The 14,639-nt window shown below is 39.7% G+C and overlaps 1 protein-coding gene across 1 annotated transcript in view; it reads left to right on the forward strand.

Moving 5' to 3' along the window:
* Positions 1 to 11,601, forward strand: part of cep89 (centrosomal protein 89) — a 66,357-nt gene extending 54,756 nt beyond the window's left edge. Inside the window, exon 18 of the mRNA XM_029428461.1 lies at positions 10,400 to 11,601. Within this exon, the coding sequence (XP_029284321.1) occupies positions 10,400 to 10,709 (310 nt within the window). The 3' untranslated portion in view covers positions 10,710 to 11,601. The remainder of the gene's footprint in view (positions 1 to 10,399) is intronic.
* Positions 11,602 to 14,639: the final 3,038 nt, after the last annotated feature.

Consider the following 14,639-nt stretch of genomic DNA (forward strand, 5'->3'; position numbering starts at 1 on the left):
TAGCCATCCACTCGGCTGAAGTCAAACTTCTCACCACCACACAGACGAAAAATCTATCTCTACTCATTCTCCTTCTCTCTGATCCACAGCTTTGTATTCTGCCTGTGCTTTCGCAGCAGACTTGCTGATAGGTTGTGATTGCCGCCTGCCTGCTGAGTTCTGCGTAGCCTCCAGAGAGGCAGCACTGCCTGAGACTTCCAGGAGCTCAGGAGGGCATTGAGCCTTCAGATCACTTTTTCCCCTGTAAAAGTGTATATATATCCTTACCATAATAATGGTACTTTAGCAGCAACATTACCATGGTGTGGCTCCTGTGACCGCAGTTTCACATGGTTGTCGGAGAATCTATGGTGGCCTTCGGGTAACATAAAAACTGGAAAGGCCCTATCTAAAGCCAGAGATTTAGTTTACCCATTTTGGGCTACTGTAGAAACATGACGGTGCAACATGGCGGACTCCCTTTGTGGATATGAAGAGCTCATTCTAAACTAACAAAAACACAACGATTCTTAGTTTTCTTGTGATAATACAGTAATGAAAGCATAACAATGATGTTAACAAAGCCAGGGTGCAGGGTAAACTTGTGTCAGCTTGGGGAAACACTGGCTAATTCTGACCTAAATTCCGTCTTCCTCCTTACAGGCATGTTGGAGCTTGTGTTTGCTGCAGTCTTAATGTCTCCTGTTTTCACACACTGAAAAACAAGCAGTGTAAATTGCTGGCTTTATTTTATGTTAATAGCTTACACACTTGGAACTTCATGCATAATAAATGGTAAAGCCCATGAATGCGGATAAACACATTTTAGTGGTATTTAAATATCTCTTGGTTTCCCTTCAGGTTCAGGAGTTGTTCTGAGGACCAAAGAGGATCATGGCTCAAGCTCCATTCAGCTTTTGTTACTTGTCCCGTTGGTAGCGACCATTAGAATTTGTAAGAAAGGCACACGTGCTGATTTTCTTTGTCAGGGTCATGCTGTGACCATGTCTTTTATAACTCGTACTTCCTTGTAGTGGCTCGGTATTTTAAAGAAAACTTCTGCTAAAGTACTAAAGAGAAGCATAGAATTGACTGTGATGGATGGTACATTGTTTTTTTGTTTTGTTTTGTTTTACCTATTGCTCTCCAGCTTTTCTCTCGAGGGTTTGTATTATGGTTGTGGAGGTGGAAGTCTGGCATTGATGCACAATAGGAGTACTTTGCTTATAGCAGCACTCTGCTCACATAGATAATCTATAATCTGTTTGTAAAGCTGCAATTTAAATACAATTTCTCAATTCCACTGAAATAAACCACACTGTGTGTTGCTAGTGTTACAATATAATTTACCTTGCAATTCAATATCACCATATTTGAACATATCATATGGAGAATAAATCCAGGACAGAATACCTTTGTTAAATATAACTGAATCTATAAAGCAAAGTTGATGCTAATGACGTCCGAGTATCGGCCAAAGCATGCCGAACGTCTCATTTAAAACTTGCAATGGGACCCTCTCCTAAGAAATCAATCTGAAAAAAGCCAGATTCAATTTAGAAAAGCCAATGACTGTGAATATTACAAACAGTTCACTATTACTCAGCCGTAGCAGTATCTGTCTGGATCTCAGACCATTTAATGAGCCATTTGCATTTGCGAAATGACACTCTTCTCTTTATTTATGGAACAGAAGAGACTTTGTTGGAGTGATGATTAGACACTGATTGTCTAATGCTACTGCATGTGTTTCCCCCCGTGGCTATAAACCCCTCTGCTCAGCGTCTGGGCTGACAGGGCGAGGATGGTGAGAAGGGAGTTGTTCTGTTGCAGAGCGATAGACCAAATCCTGAGATGGCTGCAGCTCACTGAAGCAGAAATTGTAATGGAGATATACTGAGGTAGTCGAGCTGCCGCTGAGCTTTTCGCGACAGGTCAGAATGCAGCTGTGTGGCCTCGTGGTCACCACAGCTATCCCACCAAAACACACGCTCCTGATGAGTTTTCCATCTCTTATAGCTGCGCGATTTATCTTTGTATTTTGTCTGAGTAGCTTCGAAGGAAGCAATGAAGATTGTGGTTGCCATGGGTAACGCATGTGTGCATGCTGTTTGGGTTGAAGGCAATTAGCAGACAATGGAGTTTGTGACGGTCTTAACTGAAGGAAGTGTTTTTATCCTGTTCTTTATTCAATAAGAAGGATAGCATGTTTCTCTCTGTTTCCCCACACGGTCAAATCAATGCTCTTAAGATAAATGTGTGATCTCAGAATCAGAATCATCTCTTGTCTATTACAAACTCTTCATAACTTTCCTGATGTGGTTCTCATGTGTGTGACCTTCTTTAGATTTGATACGGTTAGTTTGGGTATCACATTGCAATTATTCAAGCACACTAAAGAACTCTATCTTACAACATACCCATATCCAGTCATCCCCGCCTGCGTGAGCTGCGTCTCCCTATACCGGCAATTGATTGGTTTGTAGGTCTGCGTCTGACGTCGGCGTGTTGTCATTGCTCTCCCGTCCTCTCGTATCCTCTCTCTTTCTCATCCTCTTGGAAAATAATTGAAAAGTGTTCAAAGAGAAAATCGTTTTTTCCAACTGACTCTTTATAAAGTCATCGGGCCCAATGTCAATTAAAGATCGTGTCTCCTCTTCTCCCCGTGTGCTGCTGCTGCTCATTCTGACGAGACAGCCGGACAGAACTTGCTGTAATTGGTCTGAAAGCCCTGATAACATTTTCTAGTTCGCACTACACACAAAGTGCAGCTAAAGCTGATGGGAGTGTCATTAGTTTTGCTTGTATTTGGTCAAAACCAAAACATTGGACAAATTAAAATCTTGAAGGGGACATGAATGTCCGTACCAAACTTTATGTCAATCCTTCCAAAAGTTGATGCGACATTTCACTCCAAACCACAAATGTCAACCTTGTGATGGCTGTAGAAGAAACTTCAGGGGAAGTCATAATGATATATTGTCTGGCCACCATGACTGCTGTGCAACATCTTGACAAACCGTTTTATAGAAGGAAAGACGTTATCCTAGATAAGTGAAGTTTTGGAGATGAGGAGACCTCTGCGGATCATTTGTCTCCTGAAATATGAACAATGAACTAATCTTAATCTGGAGAAGCTGACTGCACGATAAACTCTCATTATTGTTATTGTTTTGATTGAGAGCCCCCTAGCGGCAGAAAGTTACACGTTTAAGAGGAAACACGCTAGAGCTCACATACATAATAAACTGTAGAAACAATATTTAACACCAACATTTTTAATCATTTTAATTTGTCTTGTTTCTCTGCTTTAAAGGGCCTACGACATGATAAACATGAATTTCTACTGATAATAGTAAATGCTATTTGTGGTGTAAAATGATGTGTTATTTATGACACAATGATCGCAGTATTTAATAAATCATGATTTAGTATGTCGACCACCAATGTTTACATTGCCGCTACCGGAAACAGCCGACGCCGTGTTCTGACGTCACAAGTAGAATACAGTCCACCAGTTGAAGACACAGACAGCACGGCAGACGTGGCGATGTCGGACTCTGGCTCGGATATTTCAACAGAATCAAGTGACAGTGAGTCGTCAATAGACTCGTTGCACCTTCAAGAAGAGGAGTTTATTAAAGAGGATGCCGGTGTTGTGGATTTAGATCATGCGGGCGAGTTTAACGTGGTGGAAACAGGAGCAGCTCGAGACACATTATTCAAGATGGAGACACAGACGGGAGCGAACAGGCGGATGAACGTGACGGTGATCCTGGATTTGGCGGAGATCCTCTGCGACAACAGAACACAGACAGGTAATATATACATTTGACTATAGTTCATAGAACTTCTCAATATATAGTAAATACATCATAATAAAACGTAACATTATCCTCGATCGTAAATAGATCACAAGCTGAAACGGGTAACAAGTTGCTACGAGATAGATCTGACCTCCAGCTCATAAGCCTGTTATGGTCGTACGGAGGTACGACCATAACAGGCCTATGAGCTGCTAACGTCGTCAAACACAGGCATATAAATAGTATGACATTAAGATGACGTTAATATTGGCCTTTTTTCTGGATATTGCATATTGTGTACATGTCCTTACCACTCTTCTTTTGTACATTTAGGTGTACATGTGAAAACTGTACAATTATGGAAGCAATTGAAAAGCTGCTGCCAAGAAAAGGATGTCATGGAGGAATTCAATGAATATGAGGGACATGGTGCAAACATAACCTGCATAACAGATCACCCAGGATTCCAATCAAAGTGTCTGGATGTTTGGGTGTTGCAGACAGCCTACCAAAGGTATTTGAAGAGGGACAGACAACAAGCAGGTGATCAGCCACATAATGAGTATGTTATTTGTGTGCACAAATGTGTAGAGCTCAGAAACTTTGATGTATTTATGGGGAGTCGAATGGTCACTCTGCCAAAGTTACAGAATACATAGATAAATAAGCAAATAAGGTTGAAGTGATTACCATTGACATGTATTATCTTGTATGTTACAGAATGTATCACTATGTGGCATACCGCCGGTGAGATCTTGTTGGGGAATACTTGTTAAGAACCACAGACTACCATCATGTGCCATTCAAAAGATCTGTGCTACGTTTCCATCTGACGACTACACGTCGTTCAAGTATCAGCACTTTATTAGAGTCAATAACAAAACACAATATCAGTTCAGTGATTGAATCTGCTTCTATACAGCACAACAGCATCCCTCTTGTTTGGTTCTTCCACCGATTGCTGAGTGGATCTGGGACTTCCAAAGGTTCCTCATCAACATTGTCTTGGCACAAAGCATTGAGTCTCGGTCAAGAGTTCAGTAACATACTCTGCAAAAAATATGTTGTATGTATGTATGTATGTATGTATGTATGTAAATATATATATATATATATATATATATATATATATATTATGATGCTGATCTTTGGAACAACCAACCTGGATTGGAACTTGCAGTCCAGCTGACCTGACACGTGGTCGGGCCTGCATGGACTTGTGGTGTATCCGTGGAGTGGATCCGTCTGCACAGAAATTTCTTTCTGACATGTCTGAAATGTACAAAACACAAGTTTACTAATAAATCTTTGAAACCAGCTTGAAATTGTATTGCATGTTTAAACATGTCTGCGTAAAGACAATATCTAATAACATTCATAATAAAAGATGTGGTTGAATTGATTGAGAGAGCAATGATATCAAATAAAACAAATATATGAATTACATGCATGTGGTGATTGTATTTTTAACACGTCATGTGCAGGTCTACTGGAACTACAACTGTAATGTACAGATGACGTACAGTCTGTATACTTACTGGTGTACACACAGCTTCCTCCCCAGTGTGGATGTCCAGTAGATGGTCGCTGATCATACAGGTATCCTCAGTTCTGTTAGTGGCTTCATTCACCAATGTTTCAATACCTCTGTAATAATAGGGTGATAGTTAAAAGTTAAATAGACTCACGCTTTTACTCAAACTACAGAATAAAACGGGGAAGCCTGTTATAAACATTGAATCTATACTTAATTAAGCTAATGAAGTGTAATTAGCTAAAGTTATTAATACTACAAACAATAACACACATATATCGGCTAAGGCCTGGTGTAAACTCGTTACATACAGTAGGCCTAGACCGATTATGGCTTTATGCTTGAAACAATAAATACAGTAAACAAGTAGCACGGCTTACCTTCGCTCTCCCTTTTAGCGAATGCATTTCGTCATCTCTTTGGTGGTCTCTCATTTCCTTGGCGAGCATAGTTTGTTCGAAACACGATCTCTCAAAGTGCTGCCCACAAATCATCAGTTTCATCGACGCACTTGTCTTATCCATAAACGCGACATTTTATCATCTTGTGGCCACAGAAAGCTAGATTTGGAGACGGCCCCACATCCCCATACAACACATCGCTTCACAATTATCCTTGACGATCGGTTGTTGTCCGTTCTTTCTCGTAATAATTGACAGCAGTCTTTGCTGGACGCTTCAACGCAGACGAACGCTGGCGGCGGCTGTAACGCAGACGAACACTGGCGGCGGCTGTATTCTACTTGTGACATCATCGCCCGAACATTGCCGAAGTGGATGCTCTCGGCGCAGCGATCGATTGTTGTTAGTGGAAGTCATTTTTATGCTGTTATGATCGTGATTTATTACGAATACATCAATATTAAAAATATATATATGGCACATTTCACAATAGATATGCAACCTCTATCATATGCCAAGCCCAATAACACTGACGAAATATCATTCCGTAGGCCCTTTAAGACAGAAAAGAAAGAGATAAAAAAGTGCCTCCCAAACCCTTATCGATGCATCATAAGTAGTGGTTTATTGTCCAGCTAAACTGAGTCATCGTTATTCATTGTTAAACCAACTTGGCCCTCTAGTAGCTTTGAGCCAGAGGGGGGAGGTACCGTGCGTCATCCTCTTCAAACCAGCAGGCTGGACACAGATTAAACTGTAGCCTTCTTGGAAGACAAGGATCTTTAGCCTCTGACTTCATTTTAAATACACATGTACAACATTGTTGTAGTACAGTTATGCTGATGTTCTCTCCACTGTAATAAGTGGCTAACTGAGTCCAGACAGGGCAGCATACGACGTAAAAGCTTTAATCCATCAACCATTATCTGAATAACAGCTCACACAGGTAATTACGTGCTGTCTCCTTGGAGCTGTTATACTTGTATGTCATCACTACTAACTCTTCTTCTTTTATCTCTGTGTGAAATAGTAGGTTGTTATTTGATTCATGAAACCAACAGGCATAAGTATAATGAGAGGCACATGATCGTAACCTGTATAAGCAGAGAGGAACTTCAGCCTTAACATGGAACCTCAACATCAAACTTTAAAGGCACAGGAAACGCAGCAAATTGAACATTAATGATACACACTGCTCTGTCATCGTATATGTATGCAGGTATGTGCGCAGGTGTTGACATGTGTGAGGGAGGAGCATGAAGGAATAATGATAAGTAATAATAATATATTATCGTACTACAATGACAGATGTCTGTGTGTGTGTGTGTGTGTGTGTGTGCGTGTGAGTGTGCGTGCGTGTGTGTGTGTGTGTGTGCGTGTGTCTGAGTTTCGATTATATTGCCAACCCTTGCTATAGACACTATGGGTAGCGCATGCGCTTCAGACGCTAACCGCTAACATTACATTCTCCATCTGTTGCTGAATCCGTCCAAGCATCTCCTGTAATCCAAACACATAATCCACTAAAGAGCACGTGTTGAAGTATTATTTTAAATATATCCGGGGAATTGACTCCTCGTCTCTTCTGAAGAGAAGTAAAAAGCAGTCCGCCGCTGCTCCACTTCCACACAACACATCGCTTTCTACAGTTATTGGTGTCTTCCTGATTTTAGCATAGAGTTGTTCCGGAAGGAAAAGTCCAGAAAACAGAGTTTTATGGCATCAGTTGAGTTTGAATTTGTAAACACTTTCAAGTCAGAGCCTTTAACAATCATACAGTCCGACAGTTATTCCCATATGATAGAAACCCTTCACTTGTTCCTGCATTGTGCCCGGTGAGTTCATTTAATGAAAAGGTGCGTTTGTGCTTTAGCTAAAAGATGATTACTAACACAAAGGTGAATGTTGTTGCCAGAGGGATGTAAAACCATCAGGCACACTGATTTTAAAACAACTTGATGTTTTATGTATAAGCTCTAACTCAAGGTGTCATTCTGGCCACAATTGAATGTGTTTGTGTGTGTGAGAGATGTGTGAGGTTTAATCCAATCCTACGGATCGTTTGTTTTACCAGGTTTGAACACTGCCAATCAGAGACGTTTAGCATGCTAACTTAACCATCAGTGCAGGTCACAGAAACCGATGGAAACACTAATGTTCTGTAGGCAAGAAAACAGGCAAATGTGTTGAGCCGAAGCTATTTATTCAGGACATTTCAGTTAAACCTGGTTGCAATTTGTTTATATATCTCCCTGACAACCACAAACAGATAGAGAGGTCAAAAGAGTATCTCCTTCCATCTCTGGGGTGGAGCTTGTAAAGTGTCTGCCACTGTCACAGTGCTAGAGAGCCTGCTGTTCAGTCACTGCAGCATTACAGGGATGGTTCAGTGTATTACCTACAGTAGACGGTACAGCGCGCCCCCAGTTTAGAAACACAGACATGAGTATGTATTGTATTGCAATGTATTGCTGTAGACGGGGGCAGCAGCTAACGTATTAAAGCCACCTAAAAAACCGCAATATTTAGAATATTTTCACCAAAAATAAAAAATGTGGACAATAACACAAACTAACGAACCCATTGAGCAACTTCTGTGTTCTGCAAGGTAAAATTACTTATTAATAAAAGATTTAAAAAGACTGTCTGACAGGAAGGTAATGCGGTGAAAATATTCTAAATATACCGTACACTTAAACTGATATTGATTTGTGTACCACATAGAAACAGTGAAATGTGTTAGAAATTCTTTAATATCTGCTAGCATACTTCAGATATGTCAATATATAAATCATATATATATTATATATGTAATATAAAAATAATATATATATTATATATATATATAATATAAATAATATATATACATATATATAATATAAATAATATATATATACATATATGTATATATATGTATATATATATATATATATATATATATATATATATATATATATATATATATAATATAAATAATATATATATATACACATTATTCCCTCACAAAATACAAGCAGAAAAGACTAAAGATACACAATTCTAATGGCGTTCTGCCATTTCAGACGCCTCCCAACCAATATACAGATCTAAACCAACCCTTTACCAGTGCACCCCTCAAACAACAACAGTCCTAAACATTGTAACTTTCCTTCAATGTTCAATGTACTTTCATCTTACAGCACAGGTAACATGCAATGTTATTGCTGTCGAGCAAACTGACAGAAGATATCATTTATTTATGTCGCCCATTATTCAGCACATCCTGTCTCATTATTTTGCAGTCTGAGAGCTACCTTTTCCAACTTTATTATTTATATTGCTTCAGTCATCCATTCTGACTTTCTGAGAATAAGCAATACAGTTTTTCATGATTACAGTCTTTGTGACCATACGTCACGAGAAAAAGATCTTCTTGGAGATACTCTACTTCAGTTATGCAAATCTCCCATGGACATCATTGTGGTGTGAGTGGAATGGCTATGTGACTGTGGATCATTGTTTCTTTGTTATGCCAAACCAAGGCATGTGCTTCAGGCACTACTTTAGAAATAATTGGGAAAAGAGATAACGCATGCAATTGTATTCCCAGCAGCAGCCCAGTGTTTTTGGATAAGGAGGAGTGAGGACTAGGCTGTCCTGAGTTAATCTTGTTATGCACAATGTAGATACAAGTTTGAAATGGAGCTGTGGGAGCTACTGCAGCAAGTATGTCCCCAGGGTGTCACTATTGTCTTCTGTAGTCATGATGGTGGTGGCAGTTGCACAGTAGAAATCAGCAGATACTGTGACACTGGTTTAAAGAAGATGATACACTGAAAATAAATCGGCTGTTGTTTTCCACTGTATAAGAAAGAAGAGATATACCTTTAGGTCTTCCTGTGGTCAGCCTAATCACGTACTGCAGCCACAGTGATGTATGAATGAGCTTCATGACAGCAATGCTGCATGTCACCTGTTATTCCAGCTAAAAGCACCTTCCTCACTACTACGCACACTCGCCTTTAATGTGTAAGAGCTACCTCAGTCTGTTCACCTTCTGCGTTCTTTCATTCTCCTGCAGTTCTGCTCAGGAAGCCCTGAGAGGCAAGTGAGAAAATAACATTCTGGTGGATGTTTTTTAAAATCTGATCTAAATTATTGTCTGTCCTGTTTATGATTCAAGAACAGGCAGAGAGAAAAAGGACAATTTTTTTTCATTTATAAAACGGGTGGAAGAAAAAAGCGTTATGTTATGGAACTTGACTGTCATGTCTTTGTTTTTGCTAGAGATGTATTTTAATCATATCAATACATGTATCTTGTGTTAAAAGCACATGGAGAAACTAAAACTCACCTGGAAGAAAACATGTCGTGCTGCACTTCAGCCTCTTGTGGCCTAAATGAGTACTACAACAACAAGCACTGAACACAAAAAGTAAAACAAAAAAAGTAATTCACCTGCCAACATTTATTTTTCACCTGTTCTTAAGTCATAAACACAGGAGAGAAAACTATTTAGATCAGACGTAGAGAAGGGGTCACCAGATTGGTTTCTCTCACCTGCCTCTCAGGGCTTCCGTACTACTTTTTTGTTAAATGACATTTTCAGAACTTTGTTGTGTTTTTTATTTTCCTATAAGTCACCCAATCAGCTCGACTTATTGGCTTCCTTTTCCTCTCTCCTCTCTTTGCTCCTCCAGAGAAGTAGAGGAAGAGCTGGAGGTGGTGTGGCAGGCAGCAACCAGGGAGAACCAGCAGATGAGGGAGACTCTTTTGGACTCGAGGCCCACTGCGGAGCTCCCCAGCAGTGTCCCTTCTGGCTGGCCTTCTCAGGCTCCGGATGAAGCCACTACATCCACCCGACATCAAGCACACAGCTCCGGGCTTCTCCTCTTCACCTCTCATGAAAGCCCTGGTCTGAAGAGAAGGTCCATATTTAAAACTGACTCAGATCACCAAAACAACTCCTTGGACGAGAAGCAAAAGCATGGGCTGGATTTCTATTGCTAAGATTCTTGGAGCCATAAACGTATAAATGTCCACTCATAATGGCAACATAGACTGGGTAGATAACTGCATTAGTTACAGTTCTGAATATGCCAACGTACAGGCATCTTTCCTAAACTTGCACCATCCTTTGTAAGAAGCTCATAACTGTATTTAAATACATTGTAAGCTCCTCTGGTGGAAGCCTGTATGGACAGTGAAGGGGAGGCTATAGTATTCTGGGTAAATTCACTTCAAACTGGGTTTGGACACAAGGATTGCAGTAAAACATATAATACACTGGAAGGGGAAACAAATCATAATTAAACAGCTCACTTTACAACACAGCTCAGTTTTGACAATGTGGCCAAATATACCTGACATCAGTCTGGATATTCAGGAAGACATTTTATAAAGATGTGTTATCTATTTGGGTTTTATAGACCCTGCCATATATAATAGATGAACAATTTCAACCCACTAGTGGAGAAAGTAGCATTATTTAGCTTGATTAAGGCTATTGTATCTTAAAGAACATAGCCAACGCTGCAACCTGCTGGGCACAGATGGTAATGGTATTATCATGGTCACAGTGGTTCATGGTACTGAACAGGCAGACAAGGAAAAGCTACAGGTACATGAGTATGTTCAAAATGATCAAAACAACAGTGACTGATTTAGAAGAGATACTGTTGATGTTTTTATAAGCTTGTTTTGAAAATAATAAAAATACAATAAAAAAGGTTAAACAAGTGTTAGAATCAAATAAGTCTTTGCACAAAGAATGCACATCTATTTATATATGCTTGGCTCTATTTTACTACCTTTTTTTAACTATCAGTTTATATTTTGCCACGGGCCTGATTTAGCTGAATTTGTTAACTGATTCTGACTTGCAATTAAATCTGCTTTATACACAGTGGAAGTGACTCAAAGTGATATTTGTGTGGATACTTTGTATTAGATTAATCATTTTCTCACTACAAAGCAGTAGTGAAACCTGTGGGCTTTTATTGTTGGGAGTGCTCCCTATCAAATGCAGACATCACACTAACCATCGACTAAGAACGTGTCATGACACATAACACCACTGCTTTATTACACTGATACCACAAGGCAGAGTACTGTCTGCATAGAGATGTACCACAAATCCCTGCTGACGGACACACACCAGCGTGACGGAGGTGCAGTGGCTCAGACACGTCTGATAGCTGTTAAGGGATGGGGGACCCTCCTAATAGCTGGTGTAATAAAGTGCAGCTTGCCAACAAATCAAAACAGGCAAATAATGGCAGAGGCAGGCAGAGTGTCATCAGCAATAAACATTTATACATGTATGTATAAATAAACAGCAAATAACGTCATAGTGACTGCTTTGTATCTGCCCTCCATACATATACAGTATATATAAATGTATAAACAAATGTAAGTTTCTGGCCACAACAAAAGCAGTGTTACGTACGAGAGACTATCACACATTGCAGCAAAACATGATTCATGACTGACTCTGGTTACATATCTTAGAATTCACCCGATTGGGAAATTTTTTACATTAATCCAAAAACACAGATTTTAATACAGTTTTGCTGTTAAACGCGGCCGCCATGTATTTCAATTCATCAAGACTTTTCTCCATTTTTGGATTCTTGGATCAGCATTAAGGCATGCGAGAAAAACCACGACTGTGAATTATTACTTTAAATACGCTTTTAAAATTAATTTGAAATTGTAATCTAAGCTGTATGTTTATTTAACTCTCAACGTTGTCCAGTATTCAAAAGTGTACCAGTCTAACAATCAGCTGATAAAACCAAAACACAGCAAGGTGTTCTTTCTCTTTCCTCCGCGGCACCGGACCAGCACCGCATCCCGCTGCATCGGATGGCTGTCTGAGGACTGAACTCTTTCTTTAATGGCAGAGGTCCAGAGTGTCCAAAGTAAACACAGTTATTGCATGCAGCGACCAGCCTTCACAATAGGAGCAACAAGAGCTAACTGTATCACTAACTGAATCAGCACACAGACACAGCGACACGCCGCCACAACAAAGACAGCACACTGCTTTCCTTCATCTCAAAGGATTCTTCAGCTAAGCTAACAGCTGAGAGCTAAGTAGCCTTTCCATTCATGAACTGAACCTCCAGTGGGCATAGTATATTATTTATTATAAAACGGACATGTCAAATCAAGCAATCTGATTGGTTCTTAGCCGTGGTATAATGAGCGTATATCACGGGTAGAATTGTAGTTACTTTTCACAACAAGTCAGTATCCCTCCGCGTCTGAGAAAAAGCTACACCGTTACAGCTGTTAAATTACGTCCGTTAAGAAACAAACTTACAAAGCTTTACTCTGGAGGAGTGGATCGATCAGTGCCTATCTCCAGAGAAAACAGCCCCTAAAAGACGACATGCAGAGCTACGTGAAGAGCAGGTAGACCAAATGGAAAAAAAACAAAAAGAACATCGTGAAGCAAACAAAATGCAACGGAGGGACTATTTTATTTTGAACATTATTATTTAATAATAAAAACTATTTAAATTGGAGTGTGTATTTTTCTTTCATATTGCCACACTTGGTAACCGTTTTATAAAAGCAATAGCTCACGACAGGCCATGGTATATGGTCATTATATCACAGTTAAGGGGGTTGTACCACGCCCCTTAACTGTGATATAATGACTATATACCACGGGCTGTCGTGAGCTATTGCTTAAGTATACAGCAGGGACGTGCTCAGGGGAGGCAGGGGAGGCAGAGTAAAAAAGTAAAAAAACTAATAACAGTAAAATAAAATGTAAATGTGTATTTGTCCACCGGTCTGTGCTATAAATACATTTTCTGTATGAGTCCAATATTTTTGATCATTTTTATAGTAAAAATCGCTGCATTCGCGTATTCTCTGTTCAGATACAGGAGAGCTGAGGCAGCGACGAGCTGAGCCTCCCCTCGGATTGCGCAATCCCTCGCAAACTAGGTTGAGCCAATATAATGTTTATAAACACTTTTATTATGCGTCCTGACTTTCCATAGTCCAGTTAATGTATGTAATGTATGTGTGTAACATATTTAGTCTTACTGATGTGACATAAAGCCACAGTAAAAAGACACCAGGTGAGGCAGACAGTACTCTGCCGCATTGAAGAGGGCACACGTGAGCCCACAGGTTCGTGTAGCTGCTTCTTCTACCAGAGACGGTAAGCGCCAACAAGCTACTGCTAGCTAACATCAGAGTCACGTGCACTGTAGCACCGTTTAGTTTGGTTTTTTTTTCCAACTGACAGCCAACATTTTTACAAGTAAAGGTAAGACCACAATTTTATTGAAAATGTGGTCTGACTAAGAGAAAACAATCCAATATTTAAATTAAAAACAAAATTTTGACCTTAAATAAAATATTATTTTGTTAATAGTGCAGTCTGTATTGAAATTAATCAAAGCATCAGACTAAACATGCTATTGAGGGTGCCGAGTAAATATCTCTGAGCCGCTATAAATGTAACGTTCTTTTTTGGCCAAATATGTACCTTACCTGTGTGTGTATAAAGAATGCTGATATGAGACATGAAAAATGACCAGTAGTCAATGTTCATGCTGCCAAGAAAATGGTGAATAAGCTACTCAGTTGGGTTCATAAATTTGTAAATCTGACTGAAAGAGTCAGTGCCTCCCCAGCCATGAACCTCACAGCACTGCTCTCTTTCTTGCTGTGTTATGACACCGGGCTGTGCTGTGATCGTGGCTACAATCAGAACCGCAGCTCATGTGACATGCTCTTTCCCAAAAATACTTTTCCCACCTTCACAAGTATTACAAAAGAAACAACTGTTAAACAAAGAAAACAAATTACAGAAAATCACAAACCTTGCAAAAAATTATCTTTGTATTTTGGCGGTAAGGTCCAATATAAACCAAAGTCACCAAGAGCTGTATCAATATAGTAAATCTGTACCAT

Source organism: Cottoperca gobio, chromosome 3 (genome assembly GCF_900634415.1).
Source record: "Cottoperca gobio chromosome 3, fCotGob3.1, whole genome shotgun sequence".
Classification (NCBI taxonomy): domain Eukaryota; kingdom Metazoa; phylum Chordata; class Actinopteri; order Perciformes; family Bovichtidae; genus Cottoperca; species Cottoperca gobio.